The following is a 24133-nucleotide window of genomic DNA, read 5'->3' as shown; positions in this document are numbered from 1 at the left end:
ACCATTTTTCTGTTTGTAAAATCCCTTAAACTTAGTTACTTTCTTTGGTATAGTAGTTGTCTTTGTGATTATTGTTGCTTGTTTTTCCCTGTTTTTTGACTGTAGCTTGTTTCCCTGGTTTACGGCTTTGGTTCTGTATTGCATATGGTGTTTGATCTGTTAAACTCATTATGACTGATACATCAGCAGGGATTAAGAGGTGCTACTCGTGTGGTTGGAAGATGCCAATTTCTGACTCGCAGGAGGAGTGCCTCTATTGTTTTGGTGCCAACCACCTGGAGTTTGAATTGTGCCACATTCAACCCCAGGGCTTTGGTCGAGCACCGTAATAAGTTATTATTTAAAGGTATGGCTTGGGGGGGGGGTCCATTGGTCCAGTCTCTGACCAAGCCAAGTCCCTCTGACCACAAGTGGAAGGCTCCCTCCATTTTGGGGTCCTCTTCTATTAAGAAATCTAGGCTGTCAGATCCTAGCTCCTCGGATCTGACTCCAGCCTCGGTGCTCTCGGATATGAGGTCCTCAGATCTGAGATCCCGCAAATCTACGTTAGGCTCCAAGGCCTCCAGCTCAAGGCCTTTGGATTCCAGGTCTCGGGAGTTTACTCCCGGATCCAAGGCCTCCAGAGCAAGGACTTTGGATCCAGCCATGATTAAGCCTGTCACGGATGCATCCTCCTCCCATCAGAGACATTGGAGTTCTCAACACTAGGATGCTCAGTTTACCTTGGATCTAAAGCGAACAGATCCGGGACCCATCTCGGATCCCAGCATCTTGATTGTGGACTCTCCTTTAAGTTCTGGCTCAGAAGAACGTTTCACTGCTCCTGGCCACAGGAGCCTTTCCTCAGACAGGTTTAGGAGGTCCTCGGGGTCTAGGCACTCTTCCCCAGCTAGAACATCTGCCTCTTTTAGGTCCTCCAGGAACTTGCTCCCAACCGACATGGACAGGATGATGAGGTCTTTTCTCAAGACTGAAATAGAGTTGGGGCTTCTTTCATCCCCTACCCATCCAACCAGGGGGTCCTTCCCCTGCCCCAACACTTCTATCGCCTCATCAGACCCAGGCAGTTTCGGACTACCAGGACCTGGGGAGCAGTGAGGAGGCGGCAGGGATTTCCAGAGCCCACTTTGGCTCTACCTCATCCAAGTCCCTGACTGGTTCTGCCCTTCCTCTCTCAGAGCAGACTGGGTCCTGCACCCGGACGGCCACTCTGGAGTCCTTGGGGGGGATTCCAGTCCAGTTTATTTGGACTGGTCTCTGCCTCTCAGTGCTTTGACTCTTGACAGCTTGGAGCTGGTATTATCCAGTGGTCTTGAGGTGATGGCATGCTCTGATTCCTCTTCTCAGGTTGTCTTGTCCACCGGGAATGGGGAGGGGGCATCATCCAGCCCTTTGGCCTTTCAAATAGTAAAGAGGACTTTCTCCACTTCGGGAGCTGCCCCCCCCCCCCCCGCTCTTCAGGGCCCTTCCCAGCCCCCTTATCTTTCAGAGCTGAGCCTTCTCATCCCTACCCCCAGTCAGGCCTCCCGAACTGACCTTCAGAGGAGAGTTACCCCACTTGGGGTTCTTCAATCTTCCGAGTCCTCCCCTGAGCCCCAGTCAGACAATGTGCCCTGGAAGAGGACATGCAAGAGGAGGCACCTAGACTCCCCGATGTAGTCTCTCACTGAGGATATGGACCTCAGTGAAGGGGACTGTTCCCCCAGATCTCCATCTGATGATGTCTCCTTTGGAGACATCCTAGAGATTCTCAAATTGAAAGGCAGATGGTCTTCCCAACCCCCATTCTCGGAGGAGTCCATGTTCCTGAAGGGGTTCGGGATGGGACCATGTACCATCTGGGTTTCTCTCCCTGCCGATGAACTGATGGACTTTATCATGAGTAGGACATGGAAGAAGCCCGAACGTCTGGAGCCAGTGCCCAAACAAGCAAACAAATTTTTAAGTCCACCCTCAGACAGACAGTTTTCTTCCAAAGGGGTGCCAATTGGTGCTATATTGGTAGCTGCTGCCACTAAAAAGGAGTTGATGGAGCAGAGTACATCTGTCCATTCTCTGAATCGTGAATCCCAGGTGATTGACAGGCATGGAAAGTGGGTGTTCGCCTCAGCTGCCTTCGGCCTACGGGTGCTTAATTACTTGGCACATTTCACCTGCTTCCAAAGGGATTTGGTTCAGGAACTCACCATTTCCCTTTCTGAGTTGTTGCCTGCCAAGGACTCAAATAAAGTGTCTCCAAAACTATCCACTCTTGCATCTGTTGCTATTTCTTCAATGAGATTGATTTCCGATGCCGCGGAAGGCCTCAGGTGGCTGGCACAGGCATTGCTATTCGGCATTTCACCTGGCTGCACTTAACCGGGTTTGCAGAGTCCTTTAAACCATCCTTCACCAATGCCCCCTTCAATGGATCAACACTCTGGTCCATCAGTCAGAGACCTGCTGACCCGCTGTGAGCAAGCGTGGAAGACCTTGTTGGCTGTGGGAATCATGTTTTCTACTCCTCAGAGGTCCTTTTCTAAGCCACAATAAGCAAGTAAACACTTTTAGTTCAGGAAGTCGCAGTCTTCCTTTCAAGAGGCTTAGGATGAACCCTCTTTTAGAGGTCAGGAGAGAGGGTTCAATGGTAGATGCCCCCATGAGAGGCAGAGAGGGGCTGCAAAATCAGGGCTCCAGGGAGCCCTTCTCTGATGAGCCCTTCCAACGCTCTTGATATGTTGTCTGACTGTCCTGCCCTGCAGGCAGTCAGGGGCCATTTGTCTCTGCACCCTTTTGCCTGGGCAAACATCACAAGAGATCGGTGGGTGCTAAGCATTATTTTCAAGGATTATTTTATTCTCTTTTCCCACCAACCCCCCACCACCACCCAGGAAAATTCACCCTGATGCACCACGCTATCAGGGGGAGTTAGCTTAACAAGAGGTACTCACGCTTCTTCAGAAGAGAGCCATCCAAGAGATCCCACCAGGACAACAAAGATCTGGAACTTAGTCTCACTTCTTTTTGGTGCCAAAGAAAACGGGGGATCTATGTCCAGTCCTGGACTTGAGCAAGTTGAATCTCTCCATCAAGAAATCAAAGTTCTGGGTGCTCATTGTACAGTCCATCCTTCTTCACATGGACAAGTGGATGTGCTCTGTGGATATCCAGGATGCATGCTATCAAATAAAAATAGACAGGCACTCCTGGAGATATCTCCACTTTCACACAGGGGCCAATCATTACCAGTTGAGGACCCTGCCCTTTGGTCTTACCACAGCCCCCCCTGGGTATTCACCAAGTGCATGGCAGTGGTCGCACCTCTCCTGGTATCGCAGGGATTCCAGGTGCATTCCTTCCTCGATGATTGGCTCCTCACAGCTCCCACAAAGCGTCGTCTGGCTGCAGCCACTCAGTACCTTCATTGCCTGTTCAGCCAGCTAAGAATTACTTTGAAGCTACCCAAGTTGAATCTATTTCTGACCAAGAACTTGGAGTTTATTGGCATCCAGCTAGATACTGTGTCAGAGACTGCAGTGTTATCTCTCAGGTGTGTACAAGTAATCAGATCCCATGTTCAGTGTCTCCTAGATCTGTCTCATCATCAGCACCGCTTCATTCTCAGGGCCTTGGGGTCCATGATGGAGGCAGTCTACCGGGTGCTATTAGCCAGGTTTTATATGAGGGTGCTACAGTGGACTCTACTGGTGCAATGGTTTTCTCTGTCTCACCCAATGACAGCTTCCATTCGCCTCACTCCAGTGCGCAGAGATCATCTTCTTTGGTGGATTCAGATCTCGTGGGCAGACCTTTTCCTCTTCCTGGTGCCACAGCGACCATGGACGCTTCCCTGATGGGGTAGGGGAGTATTGCCAGGGAAAGACCAAACTGCACATAAATGTACTAGAGATGAGGGCAGTTCTTCTCACACTGCAAACCTTTCAGGACTGCCTTCCTCAGGCTACCATTGGAGTGGACACAGACAACCAGGATGGTTGTGTGGTACATTAACAAACAGGGGCGCACATGCTCTTATCTACTTTGTCGTGAGGCTGTCAGGACTAATCCCTCATTCTTGCCTAAGGTAGCCACTGAAGCAAATTTGAATCAGACCATTCACTTGCCAGTTTTCTTTCCCAATAAAGGAAAGTGTGCTCCACACACTTGATGTACATAGACAATTACATTTCTGTTTAGACAGGACAAAGAGCTTTCACAAGTCTGACCAATTGTTTGTGCCCTTCTTTGTCATCAGACTGGGCTGGGCGGTGTCCAATATTACAGTATCTCATTGGATATCCCATTTTCCACTGGATCTGTGGCTACGTCAGCTATCTTTTTAGCCCAACATTCTTTAGATAAGATTTGCGCTGCAGCCACCTGGTCTACTCCTCACACCTTCATTACTCATTACAAACTGGACCTAGTTTCATGGAACAGGGCATCCTTTGGCTCCACAGTTCTTTGCCATGTCCTTCCATGAGGCCACCCAGGATTGCATGGTAGCAGGGAACTCTGACCCCGGAGTGAGGAATAGTGACATAGATAACATCAGATAAAGAGTTATGTACTTACCATAACTTAGCATCTTTGTTATCCTATGTCACTATTCATCACTGTCCCTCCCTTCTTCTCCCATCCTGTTGGATCTAGAGGAAGTGGAGATGGCCTATCTGGTGGTTTCGGTCTACTCTGGCTGTCATTTGACTCTGGGGCAAACTCCGTCTGAGGGGTTAGACAGCAGCAAGGGATTATGAGAGTGGGAGGAGCTCGAGCATAGTGTCTGTCTGAAAGTTGTTGGATCCTACAACCCAGAAGTGATGAATAGTGACATAGGATAACACAAATGCTAAGTTATGGTAAGTACATAACTCTTTTATGGTGGCTTCTAAGTATGGGGTCCTTGAGTACAGAATTCCTGCTTCTCTGAGATCTTCTATGATAAGTTACTCAATACCTATTTTTTCAGGATCACAGAAAGACGTGAGCTTGCATCATCAACTATTGGCCTTTGTGTCACTTTTGGAAACCAATAAACCCTACATTGTGAACTGTGTCCGCATTCCTGCATTACAGGTTAGTAATTTTTTTCTGCATCTAAAAGGAAAAGACAGAACACAGTGACTGTACTTATTTGCGTTTAGTATGTTTTGTGCATGGAACTGGGATATACTTTAATGAAAATGGGAGAGTAATTATGCAGTAATGCAGTAGTATAATAGCAAATTAATAAAATTAGAAAAATATGAAAGGCATGTCATCTTTTTTGTTGTTGTTTAAGGCATCTTTATTAAACACATTTTTTAAAAAGTGATGCAGTTACACATATGTTTATAGAAAATAAAGCAAAGCGTAACATTTCCATTATTATTTTCAAGCAGTGTAAAGGTTATTTTTTTTGCAATTTTCATTCACTCTTAAATTACTTAAATTGCTCAATTTCTGATTCCCTTTAATTTCACTCCTCCTGAATATTATTCTGCATTCATTGTTTCCAAAAAATTCCATTTGTTTCTGTGTGATTTGCTCACTCCCTTTTCTAAACATCCAACATCCTGTTTTTCTTCTCCTTTTCATTTTCTAGTATTAGCTTTTTTGACAGCCAGTAGCATTAAACTTAGTAAAGCCTTGCTGTGTCTAGGTAATTCAGATCCTAGCTCAAAAAATACTTCCATAGTTGCAATTGCATTTCTTACAAAGTATCCTATAGGACATTTTTAAAATCTGTCAACTCACTGCTCCCAAAAATGTTTCCAATTCTCTCTCGCTGTCTCTCTTTCCCACCACACCTCCAACATTTGCAATCTTCCTAAATAAATATTCTCTGTCTCCTGGAGGCATACAAATACCTGTGCCAGCTCTTCCATGCAACAGTCTGAAACCTTGACTTTGTTGCATACTTGAGAGCCATAGAGAAGTCCTCTCAAAGTTCATTTGTAACTGGCCTTTCCAATCTCTCTCCCCATCATTTCTAGCATATTCTGTTGGATTCTTATGGTTACCATACAATATTTTATATGCCCTTCTAATTATTCTTTTTGAACAGCAGTTTCTGTTCTAGATTCTGCTTAAAAAATCAGAGTTCATCTTTTTCATAGTGCTCTCCCATCCCTTTCTCTTTGCCTGTACTCTTATCAATCCCTGATAGAGAATGCAGTCTAAACTTCAGCTTGGTCTCATCTCACTCTGTTAACTTCCTCCCCTTAGTTATTTGCTTCCATTGCCTCAGTTCCTTTGCACATTTTATCCTGTAAATTCCAGACCCCTCTAGCATATTTTCTATACCCTTTCTTGATGTCATCCCTAATAACAAAATGTCTTTGCTCCATTTCCTTGTTGGTTTAGTTCTTAGAAAACATTATGATGACATCTGATTATAATATTTTATATTGTGGTTCACCTTAAGGGCCTGCTGTCCTTTTTTCTTGAACTCCCCTCCCCATTTCATCATTCTTTTCCATGCTGATTATTAACCTTCTGTTTGAATTACATATATGAGCCTTAACTCCGTAATTCTAAAGTATCCTTTCAAACTGGGTAACATTTAACTATCTTGTTCTATGAGGGAGAATCAACTTATTCCACTTAATTCTTGCCCTTCCAAATAAATCCATTCAGCTCTATTAGTTATCATGCACAACTTTTCCTCTAGTTAATGAAAATATGCCTGACCTGCGTATAAAACTAAAAGGACTAAAACATCCATAATTACAAACTTCCAGCTTCTCAATTTTTTGTTATCTTTTGATTAGTCTCTTCCCACATATCCTTAGCTGCTGTAGTAGAATTATTTTCAATCCATATACCTAAAAATGTTTTGTCATGTCCCCATAAATGAGTATTCCTGAAACAATTCATGTCTGGGTGAATAGTTTACTGCTATACCCTTTGTTTTATTTTAATTTTTTTATATCCTGAAAATATTTCAAAGTGTCTTAGTACATTCCATAACACTGAAATGCCCTTTTTGGATTTATCAAGTGGAATATAATATCATCTGCAAATAAAGCTAACTTTTAGTGATTACCATACCAGTTGCACTCCCGTTTGTGAGTCCCTTATTTTGTTTGCTAATGATTCTAAATATAAAGTAAGTAAAGGGGAAAGATGAACATCCACGCCTGTTAACCTCTGCTGAAACACAGGTTGTCAAGAGGAAACCGTCTCACTTTCATTCTTGCCTTTGACCCTTCAAATATCCTCATTTTAACCCTATTTTATTAGAGAATGTGAATGCTACCACTGACCTACTCAAAAAATCCCAGTTGACTCTTGAATACTTCCTTTGTAATCAAAATCCACCATCAATAGGGGAACTTTCTTGCACTCTGATTTTCTGTAAATCATCATTGCTCTGTTAACACTGTCAAATTTTTGACTTCCCAATATAAACCATATTGATCCATATCTAGCATTTTTGGTAACACCATTGCTTCTTTTAGCTAATATAGCACTTTCATAATCATGGTTTTAAAATTGAAATTTATCTATATGAAGCTGGGTCTGAAGGGTCTTTACCCTCTTTTGGTAATCGCCAAATCATTCCAAAGATGATTATACTGCCCCCCCCCCCTTAAAACATTATTCAACAAAACATTCCAGATCTTTATTTTTCTATCCTCCTTCTGCAGGAATGGCATATTTTCTTGGAGACTTTCCTGTTAATTGATTATACATAACCATTTTATCTCATCTTTTCCCATTTTAGCTTTTATGTCTTGAAACTCATCTTTCTTCAATCTTGGTATAGTTAACGTCTTCCATAAATATTTTCACTTGTGCCTTATCTTGATTCCCCATTCCTCCACTTATATAAGTTCTATTAGAATTTCAAAAATGTCTCTAATACTTATAAAGGTTCTCTGCTTATTTTTCCATGTCATATGCTTCCTATGTTTGGCAACAACCATTTCTACTGTCTGTTAAATAAGTCAATTTATTAAATCATTTTTGTGCTCTGTAGTTATCAAAAATACTTGCTTAATAGCAACCTTTGTACACTCATGCATATTATTTAAATACTTGCCCTGTTTTCCCTTTAGCACTCAGCAATTACTTCTCTTGTTATGTGAGATTTCCCTTCTTCTGCAATACTTTAACACTTGCGAACTCCTATAAATAATTCCTATTATTTCTTTCCCATTATCTCTTATTCTACCATATTTTAAAACCCCATTTTAATTTTACCAAAGTTCCTAGCTATTTTTTCTGAAGAAAATTCGATCTTCCCTGATATCTCTTGAATCACTTCCAGTACCCTTCTTTAATTTCCTTTCTTTTTAACAGGTAATTTGGAAAGTTTCATTTTCTCATGTTTAATACATTGCCTTGCATTTTTTTCTTAGTCTTTATTATTAGATGTGTTTCAAAGCTTTCAGTTAAATACTTTTGTTTTTCTGAAGTATAATTTCTATCCAGTCCAGCCCAGGTATGGTACCTTGAGTAATAATATGTAAATTATTTCTGAGTTCCTGGTACTAAATTTGCATCTTTTGTCATAAATTTTCTCATGTGATGTTTCTTCAGAAATGTATCCACTTTTTTATATAATCCTTTTTTGGTCCACCTGGCATATCCTGAGTATTGCAAATCTGGTTCCGTTCACCACTCATAAATAATATTCCATGCTGACAGATACTCATTTAATTCCATTGTAGTAGTTATCCTCCTTTCCTGCTAATAACTCCCTTATTACCACAAATCTTCCATCACTGTCTATCGTTTCCTCTTCTATCACTAGTGGAGCCCCTTTCTCAATCAGTATTCTCCCATTTTCCTCTGTCCCTAATACTTTGCTGACTATCGTTATAAAATCATTTATTTGCCAATTCATAAGCTTATTTCTATCCAAATGTGTTTACTGTAACTTTGCTATTGTTATTCTACATGTCTTAATATAATTCTGCACTCTGTTTTTTGCCCGTATCTGCCATCCCGTTTACATTCCATATGGAAATGAAGCCAGCATTCTGACAAAAAGCTACTACTTTCACATATTTTGCAAGATTATTGTTTTGAATGTGTTTTCAGTTTGCAATTCATGCACTAATGTTTGGTAGGCCAATCTTGTATGCAGTTGCTGTTTCTCATCTCTATTTGAACCCAAATCACATTTTCCTCTTCAATATAAAACTCAAGAAAAAAGCTAAAGTAACGTTTTCAGCACCTTTTTAACTCAGAACAAACACACACAACTATCTATATAGAGGCTTTTTTATGAAATAGAAAGATACACCAACAGGCTTTAACTTTTCTAAATGTACAATTTATAAAATACTGTGAATCTAAACCTTTTGAGTAAACACTCATTCTGATCTACCTTAGAATGATTTGTCATGTCATTGTGTTGCCTATAGGATGATTATGTTTGTATGCTGACTTTTCATGTTTATCTGTCAGTGTTTTTTTCTCACTATTATATACTCGAACAGTCATTGTTTTTCTCATTGTTGTATACTCAAATGGTTTATCACACTATCTATGTATGTATTTTACTTTCTGTCTGTATATTGTGGAGTTGTTTTATCTGGTCTCTGTTGAAATGGGTTTTCCACATAGTCAGACTTTCCTGGTCAATGAAAGTAATAAATACAATAAGCACTGCTTATCAATGAATCATACAAGTCTCAAAACTCAATTTTCATGTCTGTGTTTCATCTTAGTTGCATACTGACTGCTGATCTCTGGATTTTGTATTGAAAAAATAAATATCTTGCATAAGGTATGGACTTGACATTTTAAGTCCCATTTACAGGTTTTAAAACCATTTGCCAGAGAATAAGACTTATTTCCTTCCTTATTTACAGATGCATCATAGGGTGATGTTATTATTTATTACAACCCATATGTGACCTGTCTAGAGGTAAGGTTTGAAATCAAGTAATGCCAATTTGACAGACCTCAGCTCAGATATGCCGATATGGGAGGCTTTGCATGACTGAGACCTTGGAATGTGTTTTAAAGTCAAGGAAAGTTGCTCTGCATACTCTCATGAACTAGCATTTATAATGAATTGGAGATGACCTGAGTTAGAATGGGCTGGACTGGACGTGGCAAAAAGACATCCTGTATTTAAGTATTTCAATATGCCTGTGTGAGCTTGGTCACTATCCTTTCCTGAAAAATGTTAAGATTTTTTATTTATTATTACCCAGGTAGTGGAACTGGTCTATCTCAGCCCATTTTGTGCCATGGCCTAGTCCACAAAGGTAAGGATAAACATAGCATGTAGGGGTATTTTGCAGCAATCAGCATGGTTTTTTTTTGGGGGGGGGAATCATTGTATCCACAAAAAATGCAGTCTTTGTTGCCAGCTTGATAGATGTGGGCATCCTGAGACAATGTTGCAATAATAACTGCCTGATGTACTCTGACAACCTTTTAATACTTAAAGAAACTAACACAGTTTACAAGAGATGCACTGGACCAGCTGGTTGATGCCCCCACCAGGGGTGACAACATCCTGCCTCTGGTGCTCACTAATATGGGGGAACCACTGTAGCACCACCACTGTGAGGTCCTCCCTGGTGAGATCTGACCACAAATCAGTCTCATTCAAAGTAACTGTCACACCTAACCCCACCCCAGTAGCAACTAAACCAAAAAAACTTCTGCAAAGCAGATTATAACCTCTTATGGGATGGTATATATAGCTTCATTGCATCTCGTCCCTCAGTTGGAACTGGCAACTATGCCAAGCTCTACACCAAAGCTTTACCAAACACCTGTATAATTGCATTGACTTGGCCATACCTGATAGGACCAAAACAAGCTCCTTAAGGAAGAGCAAACCTGTCTGGTGGACAACTGCTATTAACAGGCTTTACAATAAGAGGAAGTGAGCCCTCCTAAACTGGAAACACTCCCTCCTCAGCTTAAACAAGCAAATAAGACTTCTTATGACGTCCCCCAAAGCAAACTACGAGTCAAAATTAGCTTCCTCAACAAAGGGCAACCTGAAGGCATTCTAAAGTTACATCCGTAATCTAAAAAGGAATGCTCAGATTTGTGCCAAACTGGTAGTTAATGATACTACAATATACTGAACCTGTGGATATAGCTAACCTGTTGGCTGACAGGCTCTATGAAAACTTCACTCCCCTGTCCCTACCACACGTACCTCATGACATCCCTACCTTGTATCTCTAAAGAGAAGGTTGTAAATGCCCTCTGTAAGGCCAAAAACACAGCATCTATAAGACCTGATAACATCCCAGGCTGTGTCCTACATGGGCTCCAACATGAATTAGCAATACCATTGGGTACTCTTTTCAGTCATAGTCTTACCACCGGCTTCGTACTAGCCGAATGGAAAACAGCCACCATTATTCTCTTGCACAAAGGTGGTGCTTCCACTGACCCTGAGAACAATAGCCCTATTAGCCTGACTAGCCTTATCTGCAAGGCCATGGAGCGAATCATCATTGACCATATCAACAAAGATATAGGTAATCTCCAAACACTTGACCCTAATCAGTTTGGATTTTCAAAGGGAGATTATGTCTTTTAAACATGGTGCACTTCTTCAAGATAGTCACCAAGGCCCTGGATGAGGGGAAATTTGTGCATACAGCCTACCTGGACTTAGCTAAGGCATTTGACACTATTCCCCCACTCAGGCATAATTGACAGACTCACCCAACTAGCCATCAACTCTTATATCTTTAGATGGGTTACTAATTGGCTCACTGATAGAACTCATATAGTCAACATAGGGGAATACACCTACAACAGCAGACCTGTAACCAGTGGTGTTCCACAGGGATCAGTCGTGGGACCTCTACTGTTTGGAATCTATTTCTCTGAAGTACAAGCAAAAACTAAAGGTATGTGGTTGACAAAGTTTGCTGATGCCTGCAAACTGGGAATGTTCACAGAATCTCCAAAGGATGTCAACATCCTACAAGAGGGTCTTACACAAGCAAATGACTGGTGTCAAAAGTCACGGCCTTAAACTCAGTGCAAAAAAATGTATTATCATTCCTTTTGGTAAAAGCAATGTTCCTGCTAATTACCACATCAGTAGCAAAACGTTAAGTATGCACTAAGTGGTGAGAGACTTGGACAGTGCTAAGAAGGGCATTCTATATTGCTCATCTTATAAGTAAGGGCAATGCCTCCAAAAAAAAAAAAAAAAGTTATTACCTCCCTTTATGCTTCCCTCATCAGGCCAATAATTGACTACAATGCCCCTTTTGGTATGTACATTTCTAAGCACCTGCAGCAATTGGAGAAACCACAAAGGTACCTCACAAGGAAAATTCAAGGTGTTCACCATCTGTCCTATGGGGATCATCTGAAATCACTGTCACTTTATTCTGTTTCATACAGACTACTCAGAGATGATCTCTGCCTTGCAGATAAGGCATTCTCCACCCTGCATTATTGGGAATGCTTCATATCCGAAAGTCAAATGGTATACGGGTTACTTGCTCTGAAGACCTTAACCTAGTATGTGACATTAATAAAACCTGCTGGAGGGACAGATTTGTCTCCCAGAGGTTACCACACCATTGGAGCAGACTTCCACTTCATGTCAAAAAGAACACCTCATTGGCCATCTTCAAACACAGTCTGGACGATTGGATGGGTATCCGTAAATTCACCCCGCAGGTTCCAGCTGTGTCCCTTTTGGACAGGGGCAGTAGGTGCTGATCGTGTAAATAAGGTTTAGAACTTGGCTAGGCTTGTAAGGCCCCTAGGGCCATTAGCCTAGTAACTTCCTATGATCTTATATGTAATGCTTTGGGATGTGTTTTTGAAAACAAAAGGAGAGTTGACAGTAAATATTCTTATGCTAATAAAGGTACAGTTGATTATGTTGTGAAAATAGGAAGTCTGTGTACTCTGGTAAGGAGTTGTATTTTGTGTCCAAATATTCTATGTTTTCTGGAATAATGAGGAAGTTGATTTTGGAATTTTGGCATATTATTTGCCTGGATGAAACTGTGGGGCACTTATTTCCTGGGGTTGTGAAATTTTCATATAAGAGATATTTGAATTTGAAAGAGCTCTTAAATATGCCATTGTATAATATACCCCAGGCGTTAAAAGGGTCATTCGCTTGTGGTTGTTGCAAAGTGTGTGGAAAACTGAGGAATATCTCTGATAGTAACATCAATCCGGTGGAAATTCATTTCTAAGGGAAGATTTACTCGTAAGTCTTGTGGGGTAGTGTATATAATGGGGTGTGGTTGCAGTAATATAAAATGGTATGTAGGACAAACAAAGAGGGCAGTCTTCCTCTGATACCTTTTCCTTACAATCCGCTTCCACTGCATTTATCAAATCCCAATTAAATAAACTCAAACCTTGCTCTCCCTCCGCAGACAATTTACCCTCCCCCCAGTTCTTTAAAATTGCTTCAAATTCTATTGCCTACCCAGTCCCAATCCTCATTAATCGTTCCGTTGCCGAGTCTGGTGTCCCCGACTTATGGAAATCCTTTTACACAATTCCTCTCCATAATGGTGGTAACTCCAATGATCCCTGAAATTATCGTCCCATTACTATACTATCCCCACTCTCCAAAATACTTGAAAAATGTGTTCATTCTCAGCTACTCAAACACTTGCTTGCAATACTCTATTAATTCCCACCCAACACAGCTTCAGACCTCATCACAGCATACCTACTGCTCTACTCTCATTCACCCAAACTGTAGCAGAAACCCGTGACAACAACCTTTTTCTTTCTTGTCTATTCCTTGACCTCTGTAAGGCTCTTGATACTGTCTCCCACTCTAAACTCTTAACTAAACTTTCTGACCTTCACCTCTCTACGTCTTCCATAGCCTGGTTCACTAGTTATTTACCTAATAGACTACAATCAAATAGCTGGCAAACTATCACCTCCCCATTTCTGCCAGTCTACACTGGTGTTCCACAAGGCTCCATTTTTGGTCCCCTCCTGTTCAGTATCTTCACTAATATCTTAAACTCTGCTGCTAATCTCTCAACACTCTTACAATATGCTGATGAGTCCACCCTCATTACCACTGCCCACAGTATCCCTGAGCTCCTTTCTCTTCCCCAAAACACTTTCTCTTCCATTGAATCCTGGCTCACTGATAATCAACTAATATTAAATCCCCAAAAAACTAAACTTCTACTTTTTCTTCCTAAAACACTAACTCATCTTAAATCCTCTTTCTCTATCACCTCCCTTAACAATACCATCATCAGACCAGAACCACATACTAAATTACTAGGTGTCACCATAGACGATGAACTAAAATTTGATGTACGTATCAATCAGTGCATAAAGAAAACCCACCAAAAACTTGACCTTCTGTACCATAATCATAAATTTCTTCCTCCCTCCTCCAAACCTTCTCTAGCTAAATCTCTCCTTTTACCCTCTCTTCTCTATGCTGCTCCTGTCCTTGCTAACCTCCAGTCTTCTGTTCTCAGCAAACTAGAGAAAACCTACAACAAAATAGCTAAGTTTGCCTCCAATCTCCCATATAAATCCCACCAGTGCCTTGCCCTTAAGTCTTTGCAATGGCCTGAATTCCCCATACAACTGCTCCTTCCTCAACTGCATATAACACACTCTGTTCTTTATAACCCCTACTGCCTGTCCCTCTCTCTCTAATATTGTAGCACTATACACCCCCCAGCTTCAGCTTCGTACATCTGACAAACATATTCTGGACATCTACAAACCCAAGAAAAATATAGGGAAGTCACTATACAAACACTCAATAGCCCACTTCTGGAACTCCCTCCCACATAATATAAGAAACATCTGTCATCACTCCCATTTCAAACATGAACTTAAACACTATCTCCTAAACACCTGGCCCTGCCCCTGCCAAGCTCCAACTTGATTCTAGCTACCCCCTTTCTAAATCTACTCTCTTCTCTCACATCTTTCTCTATCAGTTTCATACAAAATCTACTCTCTTCTCTCATAACCTGCTCACTCCTCATTTCCAGCTCCCCTCCATATTGCTCATACTACAAAACACCAATACCCTACTTCCTCTAAACACAACCTTACGTCTAGACTAACTTGCTGCTACTGTATATTGCAGACTGAAACCTGTACATAACTGTTAATTTGATTATTTCACTTTGCTATATAATTCTCTTGCTATATGCCATCTCTGATAAAAATGTTTGCCTTGAATGACTGTAATTGTAACTGGAGCTTTTCTCTTCTGGTCTCCACTCAAAACGGGCATTTGGCTCAGCTGGACCAACCTGGTTAACAAATGACAATAAATAAAATAAATAAGGTTTGTATTATGGAACATTTGGGTGACATTTGAAACATAAATTTTAGGAGTCCTGTAGGGGAACATTTTATTAACATGCATGGTGGTAGGGATAGTTCATTATTTTTTAGCATTTTAGCCCAACCTAATTTATATGGGAGGGGGTGATGTGAGTAAAAAATTGAATGAATTAGAAAGCAAATTGATTTTGAATTTTGACACACTTTCTCCAAAGGGTTTAAATTTGGAAGTTAACTTGAGTTTAACTTAAATGTGATAATTAAATTAAAATAAATTTAGGATAGTTTATTTCTTAGGTATATTACAATTATGAATGTATTCACTTGTGTTTTTTGGTTTGTCTTATATTAAAATAATTTATTTTAATGGGCACTGTGCACTTTAAGAACCTAATGGAGTTCTAATTATGGCAGGGTTCACCTGGTATATATTGTGAGCATGTTTTACAATCTTGTATCCTTGAAGGTGAAAAGCCAAAGTACCAGATGTTTTATTGATTAAAGGAAAGCTCTTCAAACGAACCAATGGTGCACTGCATTTTTTTCTTGTGTATGTGGAGCCTTGTAGCTGTGCGGTTGTTTATTCTGCTAGTAACAAGGTTGTCAAGAACACACACACTACATCCTGCACACGTATCAGTTGCCACACACATAGACCTCCCTATGCTGAGGCACTTAAAAGAAACCTTCACAAACCTCAAAGATCTCCTAAACCATCTAATGGCAACACCTGTTCTCAGCAGTCAATAGAGAACAAAAGGAAAAGAACATCTAATGTCACACATAAGCCTACACTCAGTGGTCCCCAAAGAACAAAGCCCATAAGACAAGCAACCACTTTCACTCTTCTGATAAGGGATTCTATTGTATGACACACAGATGTCCTTCTACCAGGCTGGTTAAGGAAAAGACAACAGCTGCCTATTTGGACCTAGGATCTGTAATACCATATGCACTCAAGTCACTGTACCACATGTACCAATGTGATTCTGTCATAGTACGTGTGGGTGTAAATGACCTAAGACATACCTCACTGGACTATATGAAAAGAAACGTTATGGATATCTCTATGTATGTGTTGTAGACAGGTACATACCTTGATTTTTTTTAAATACAAGAATACTCTTTAGTGATTTATCACTTATGACATAGGCAATCACATGTATAACTGAAAACAAACCACATTGACATATTTTGAGTTGTAAACATTATACCTTGCATATAAGTTTCTGTACAGACACTGTCAATTGAAGATTACATTGCTCATTCAGTTACTGCCTTCCCTTAAACCTATTTCTTCTTTCAAAACATTGCTCCAATAATATATACATAGGATGATGCCACAGTAGGAAGAGAAAATGGTTGATTTCTACAATTGGCTTAGTTTCTGCTGGCACTCCAAAGGTATCCAGTATTTATCAGCATAAGAGGACATGGTTAACAGACCACATTGCTTTACCAAGGAAGGTCTGCACCTGTCCCCCTAGGCTTTCAGATATTGGATAAAACCTTTCCACCCCATTTTAGCCTTTTTAAGGCAATGTCAGCATAATAAAACTACCAACATATCAAAAAAAAAATCAAAGCAACCTCAAGGTGTTACTGCTCAATGCTAGGAGTGTAAACAAGCAACTCCACATCATAGAAGCTCTCCTGTCTGTGGAGAATCTAATCATCCATGCTGTTACCGAGACTTGGTTTGAAGTTGCAGAAAGTACTCCAGTAGTGCCTTCCACACATTTAGATCAACAACAACATAGAAAGGGGCTAAAGATAGAGGGGTTTCTATTTACATTAGTAATAACTACCACTCCAGTTTAAACAGGATGATCCCCATGTTCATCAACATTCACATCTCCATAGTCAAGATTATTTTCCATGTCCTGGCCAGCTACAGGTCACCCTCTGTGACCAACAAAGCTCACAGCTTTCAGTGTATTTCTACTGTTTATTGTTATATCTTTCGTGGTTCCGTAAGTGATATCCTCCCTCATTAGTGAGTTTCTTTCTTGTACACGAGTATCTTTGTGAGCAGTCTTTTCTACATCCTTTCTTTCTTTCTTCCTGTTAAAAAAAAAAAAAAGGCATTTTATTAGGTAGTTAAAGCCCTGGTAGTTTCTTATAGTTCCTTAAAGTTAAAGCTAAGTTTGGGTTGGAGTGTGTTATAGCTCATAGACTTCTCTTTCATTATAGTTTCCATTGGTTTTTGGTGGGCATTGGTAGTTCCGTTATTATCATGTCAGATAAACCCTTCCCGGGGTTCAAGCATTGCACTTCTTGTGGGCATAAAATCCCCAATCAGGATGCCCACAAGGAGCACGTGTACTGTGTAGGTGCGGATCACCTAAAAGTTGATTGTGTGTTATGTGCTGCTTTCAGTCCGTGAGCTCTTGTGGATAAGCAAAATAAATTAATCTTAAGCGGTCGTATTCCAACTTTGGCCCCTGAGGCTCAGACCCTTTCCTTGGCTGCTGCTGCTTCTTCCTCTGCTAAAGAAGCAAAACGGAACTCTGTCCCTGCCTCCTCGAGAGATCCTCTGGAACCGCAGGCCGACTTCAATGAAGGGGAAGGATCCCTCCGATTCCCACCTGAGGATGCCTCCTTCGGAGACATTCTGGAAATCTTGAAGCACAAAGACGTGGTCTGCCCAACCTCCTCCTTCCGACAAGTCACTGCTCTTGGAGCTGATCAGGGTGGGTCCATCTGTGTCCTAGATGACCCCCCCCCCCCGAAGGATGACCTCATTGACTTGGTTTCCTGCTGGGCATAGAAGGAACCAGACACCATTGTGCCCATTCCCAAATGCACCAATAGGTTCCTGGTCCAACCAGCAGACAGAAATAATTGAAATAAGTGTCCCGTAGTTGATGGCATCGTGGTGGCGAAATTGTCAGAGGAGACTGCCAGTGTTCATCTTCCTAACAAGGAGTCTAGAGCATTGGGCAGGATTCGAAAGTGCTTTTACACCTCAGCCACTTTTGCATTGAGGTCATTAAATTACCTTGCTCACATTAACTGGCTACAGAGAGATATGAGCTATCAGCTTCTCTGCCCGAATCCATGCCTGCAGAGGATTTCAGGAAACTTTCTCCCAACCTGGCCGCTCTTATCATCTGTTGCCAGTTCCTTGATGAGGCTAATTTCCAATACAGCATAAGGTACCTCACAAGTTGCTGGTTCAGGTCTATCCCTAAAGTGGCATGCCTCAATGAGACTGTGATTTTGTGGAGCCATTTAAGGCGTCCTTTGTGAAGGCCCCCTGTGAGGGCTCTTCACTGTTAGGGTCATCGATTTAGAGACACTCTCACCTGCAGTGAAAAGGATGGAAATAAAGAAAGAAAGTAGGAATCAAATTTTCTATGCCTCAGAGGTCCTTCTCCAGGAACCAACATGGAGGCAACAACATGTGGCTTTGTAAATCCTAAGGGCCTTTCCAAGACCTGCACGGGGAATCCTCCTCTAGAGGCAGGGGAGGAGTATTTAATGGTAGGCACTGCTGTACAGGCAGAGGGGGTCTGCAAAACCAGGGCTTCAGAGACATCTTCTCCATCAAGCCCAATCAGTGCTTCTGAAGCGCTGCCTGACTGACCATCTCTGGAGGCAGTCGGGGGTCGACTTGCTTTGCACTCAGAAGCCTGGACCCACTTGACTCAAAATCCCTGTGTGCTAAGCATAATATCCAGAGGCTACTACATTCCCTTTTTCCTTCCCACTCCAAACACCAACAACAAACTCCCTGATGTGCTACCCAGTCAGAGGGAGCAGGCAGCACAAGAGATTCTAAAACTGCTAGAAAAAAGTCATCCAAGAGGTCCCGACCAAACAAAGAGGATTCAGAATCTACTCCCACTTCTTTTTGGTGCAGAAAAAGACAGCAGACGTAAGATCCTTTATGGAAATAAAGCAAGTTGAATTGTTATGTAAAGAAAGTGAGGTTCCGATGGGGTCAACCTTGCTGCGACCTGTTTACCTCTCCCCTCAGCAACTGCAGTGAATTCTTCACTCTGATCCCCTCTCCGTGGGAGTCCACCAGGGATGCTGTGGTACAAGATTGGCCCCCTGGGTCTCCTTTATGCTTATTCTACCTCTTCTTATTGTCCCTGCCGAAGTTTCTTCAGAAGGCAAGCAGGCTGAAGAGCTCAGTCATCCTCATTGCTCCCTTCGGGCCTCAACAGGTATGTTTCCCCTTCTTCTGGTCTCATCTGAAATATCCTGCGTGGATACTGGAGCCCAGACAGGAACTTCTGTCTCACCTGTCAGGAATACGTCACCCAAATCTTCATCCCCTCAGATTCACCTCTTAGTTTCTTCACTTCCAGCCGTAGCAAGACAGTCCAGGCTTGCTTCAATGGTCTGTAGCATAATTCTAGCCTCACAAAAGGATTCCACTAAAAGTTTACACCAGCGAGTGGAAATGGTTCACTGTGTGAGCTACAGTTAGGAAAATTCACCTGTTTAAAGAAGGAGCTAGCTTGTCTACCATGAAGCTTCAATTAGCTGCAGTTTCTATTTTTTCAAGCTGATAATCAGTCTCGTTCCCTGTCCACTTTTAGATTATGCATATCTTTTATGAAAGGTGTTTTTCTTGTTGAGAACTGCCATTAAGGACCCCGCTCTACCTTGGGACCTCACTGTCTTGCTGAAGGGTTTGACTCACTGACAAACCAGCTGCAGTTGCGACATGAAGTTTTTGTCATGGAAGATGATTTTAATAGCTATTACGTCAGTGAAGAGAATTTCTGTACCACAGGCCTTATCTTCCTAACCCCCTTACATAATTTTTCATAAGGACAGGGTTTCTCTTTGCAGCAGTCCTTCCTTTATGCCTAAAGTTGCCACGGAAAATAACAGTCAGTCCATTCACTTACCTGTGTTCTTTCCAAATGTTTCCAATAAAGGGGAGTATGCTCTCCATCTTCTCAATGTTCATAGAGAGTTGCTTTTCTATTTGCACAGAACTAGATAGCAAAGAAAGTCTGACCAACTGTTTATAGCTTTCTTGGCTAACAAATTGGACCAAGCAGTTTCTAGAACCATTCTAGCAAAATTAATAACTAGTTGTATCTCTTTCATTTACTCATAAAAGAGTCTAGAACTACCTTGACCTCCTATGGCACATTGCACGAGGGCTATGGCTATTTCTTCTGCCTTCTCATCTAGAACCTCCATTGATGATATTTGTGCAGCAGCTACATGGTCTAACAGTCACAGCTTTGTGGCACACTGTAAGTTAGATATCATTTCTAGGAGCAGGGCTTCCTTTGGCTCGATGGTGCTCCAACATATTCTTCCAGGAGGGCCACCCAGGAATCACGTATCTGGGGACTGTGCCCCTGTCATGAGGAGGAATGAAGAAGACAACATCAGATTAGAAAGTTATGTTTACCATAACTTGGTATCTGTGTCGTCTGTCTTCATTCTTCCTCACTTTCCCACCAAGCCATCTCCCTGCCTCATTCTTCTAGAGGATTGTGGAACATAGTAGGACTTGTAGGTCCCATGTCTGAGCCTCATCTGCTGTTATTCTTTTTGCTCTCCAGGTTATGGATGTATGGGCTCAGCAAACTTGATCTGAGGTGCTTGGGTGGGAGTAGTGCATTATGGGTAAGAAGAAAGAGCCCGAGAGTCTGATCCAAGTCTTGAGAATGTTGCCAAGCTGGATCTGAGAACCAGATCTGAGACCCAATAGTGAGTTGGAATGAAGACAGACAACACAGATGCCAAATTATGGTAAGACATAACTTTCTAGTCTAATAAGGTCCAGCAAGGCCAATTATGAGGTCAGGATAGCAGTGTCAGAACTGGTGGTAAATGGTACAACCTTCACTGACCAGGTTGACACAGCAAATCTTCTAGCTGATAAATTTAGCTCTAACCTCATCCCCAACTCTCCCACCATCCCCTTGAAATTTTTTCTAGCTTATTCCCCCTCTCTGACTATCAGCAGGGAGCAGAACTTGGTGGCACTTGATAAGGCTAAAAACATTGCTTCATTGGGTCCCGACAGTACCCCAGTTGCCTCCTAAATAGTCTCAAACATGACCTAGGAGGGGGTCTGCATCACTTTATCGAAGACCCGAATCGCTATTTGTCGAACCCTCTCAATTGAAAGCTAACTTCACCAAAGGATCTCTTCAGCGCATGTTTTCCGTGGGAAAGAAACTAGTTGACCACCTACTGTGGCACAAAAACTACAAAATTTAAAACCCAGCAAAGTGGGAGGCTTTGCCCCATGGTTCCCTATTAATTTGACGAAACTTTAGCTTGTCAAATTACAAAAGATCGACAGCTAAAGATTGAAACATCCAAACCGCGAACGATCAGCTAACTAAATTTTTTTCCATGGAAAGAATTTGCTTGGCCATTACACAAAACAAAAACCTTTCAACCTGAATTAAGTGGGGAGTTCGTCCCCCACACCCCCCTAACTAAATATACTAACTCCGACATCGCTCCACATCGGGGAAAGGGCAAATTTCTGTTAATGGCCAAGCAAATTCTTTCCCTGAGAAAAAATTCACTTAGCTGGCCATTTGCAGTTTGGCTGTTTTGATCTTTAGCTGTCGATCTTTTATAGTTCGACAAGCTAAACCTTCGTCAAATTAATAGGAACCTTTGGCCCACACCCCCAATACAGTCCCAACTAAATATACCAACTAGAAGATCACACTACAGTGGGGAAAGGGCAAATTCCTGATGATGGCCAACTACTTTCTTTCCCAGGGAAAACATTCACTGAAGAGATCCTTCGATGAAGTTAGCTTTCAATTAAGTGGGTTTGACAAATAGCGATTCAGTAAACACGGTCTTCGATAAAATGATATAGATGCCCTAGCAGGACCACTAGAGGAACTCTTCAACTACAGCCTCAATACAGGTTATGTATCGAGTGAATGGAGGACCACAATGATCATCCCTTTCCAGTAGGGTGGACTATCAACCGACCCAGGGAACTACAAACCCATCATTCTGACAAGTCTAATATGCAATGTAATGGAACAAATTATCATGGAAATGATAAACAAATATATCAGCAACCTACAGATACTTGACCCATCCCAGTTTGGCTTTGTCAAGGAAAGGTTTTACATACTCAACCTGGTAGACTTCTTTGAGAGGATCACTAAGGCCATGGATGAGGGAAAAACAGTGCACACTGCCTACCTTGACCTGGCCAAGGCATTCAATAAAATTCCCCATTCAGGTATTATTGACAAGTCCTCAGAACTAGACATAAATCCATGTATAATTTGCTGGATTGCTGGCTGGCTCTCAGAAAGGTCCCAAGAAGTCCAGATTGGTGAGACCACTTCAACCAGGAGACCAGTCACCAGAGGAATACCTCAGGGCTGTGTTTTGGGCCCACTCCTGTTTGGAATCTTCTTCTCAGAAGTCAAGGCTAATATCAAAGGCCTCTTGCTGACCAAGTTCACAGATGACTGTAAACTGGGAGATATAATAGATTCCTCCCATGACTCTAACTTCCTACAAGAGGGTCTGACAGAAATAAATGATTGGTGCCAGAGCCATGGATTAAAATTCAGTGTGAAAAAATGCAGAATAGTACCTTTTGGGAAGTCATCCACTCAAGCTAATTACTGCATTGATAAAACATCCCTAAGATTTGGGAACATATGTAAACAGTAATTTGGCCTTTAGCCAACACATAGACGCAGTAGTAAGAAAATCTTTCTATGTCACCCAACTCATAAGCAAGGGTATGCCATCCAGGTCCAATGAAGTTATAATACCACAGTACTCTGCCCTTATCAGACCCATCACTGAATAAAATTCCCCTTTTGGCATGTACCTAACCATGCACCTGCAACATTTGAAATGAATACCTTGTCCTACACAGATCTCCTTAAGACCATATCTCTTTAGGATCATAGGAGGTTACTAGGCTAATGGCCCTGGGGCCTTTCCAAGCCTAGCCAAGAGTTTATCATCCCAAAAAAGAGACCTCAGTCAGCACCTGTCGCCCCTGTCAATGAGGGACACAGGTGGAACACCTGGGACATATTTGTGGTTTCCCATACACTCATCAAGGCTGCACTTGAAGAAGGTCAGCGAGGTACTCTGACATGTATGGGAAGTCTTTTCCAGAGACGGGGCAGCCACTGGGAGACAAACCTGTCTCTCCAGCAGGTTATGTTGATGTTGCATATTAGATTTAGGCCTTTTGAGCAGGTAATGCATGAGGAGTTAAAATTACAGATATGGAGCATCTCTAGTAGGACAAGGTCCAATATTGCTTCTAGACAAGACACAGATCACATCTAAGCAGTTTGTATGATGCCAGGTAGAGTGATAGTGATTTGAGCCTCTCCACAAAGGACAGGTGTTGGAGGACATGGATTCAGAAAGGACAGGTGTTGGAGGCCATGGATTCTCTTTGTGAGGTATTTCTGTGGCCTTTCCAGTTGATGCAGTTGTTTGGAGAGGTACATGCCAAACGGGGCGTTATACTCAATTTTTTCTATTGAGAGAGGAGTACAGAGAGGTAATAACCTCCTTTTTTCTGGATGCAATCCCTTTACTTAATAGATGAACCAAGTAAAAGGCTTTTCTAACTACTACCGCTACATGATGGTCGGATGTGAGATTGTTGTCAACCTGAGTACACAGGTCTCTCACCACAGGTTGTGTGCTTAGGGAGTTGCCATTGATGTGGTAATTAGTTGAGGCCATGTTTTTGCCGAATAGTATGATAAATTTTTTTGAGTTTAACTTAAGGCCATTACTTTGGCACCAGTCATTTATTGCTGTGACATCCTCTTGCAGTATGTTAACATCATTTGGGGAGTCATCTGCAAACTTGATCAGCCACAGGCCTTTTTTCTTTGCCTGGACCTCTGAGAAGTAATTGCCAAACAGTAGGGGTCCCAGGACAGATCCTGGACCCCTTACTCAG

General features: G+C 41.8%; 1 protein-coding gene across 1 annotated transcript in view; it reads left to right on the top strand.

Moving 5' to 3' along the window:
• DHX34 (DExH-box helicase 34) overlaps window positions 1–24133 on the top strand; it is a 1598514-nt gene that overhangs the window by 1183082 nt on the left and 391299 nt on the right. The window contains exon 12 of the mRNA XM_044078772.1: window positions 4949–5055. Within this exon, the coding sequence (XP_043934707.1) occupies window positions 4949–5055 (107 nt within the window). The remainder of the gene's footprint in view (window positions 1–4948; window positions 5056–24133) is intronic.

The sequence above is a fragment of the Protopterus annectens genome, chromosome 1.part0 (genome assembly GCF_019279795.1).
Source record: "Protopterus annectens isolate FY-2018-M chromosome 1.part0, PAN1.0, whole genome shotgun sequence".
NCBI lineage: Eukaryota > Metazoa > Chordata > Ceratodontiformes > Protopteridae > Protopterus > Protopterus annectens.
The sequence above is the reverse complement of the archived record's forward strand: the minus strand, read 5'-3'. Positions and strand labels throughout refer to the sequence as shown.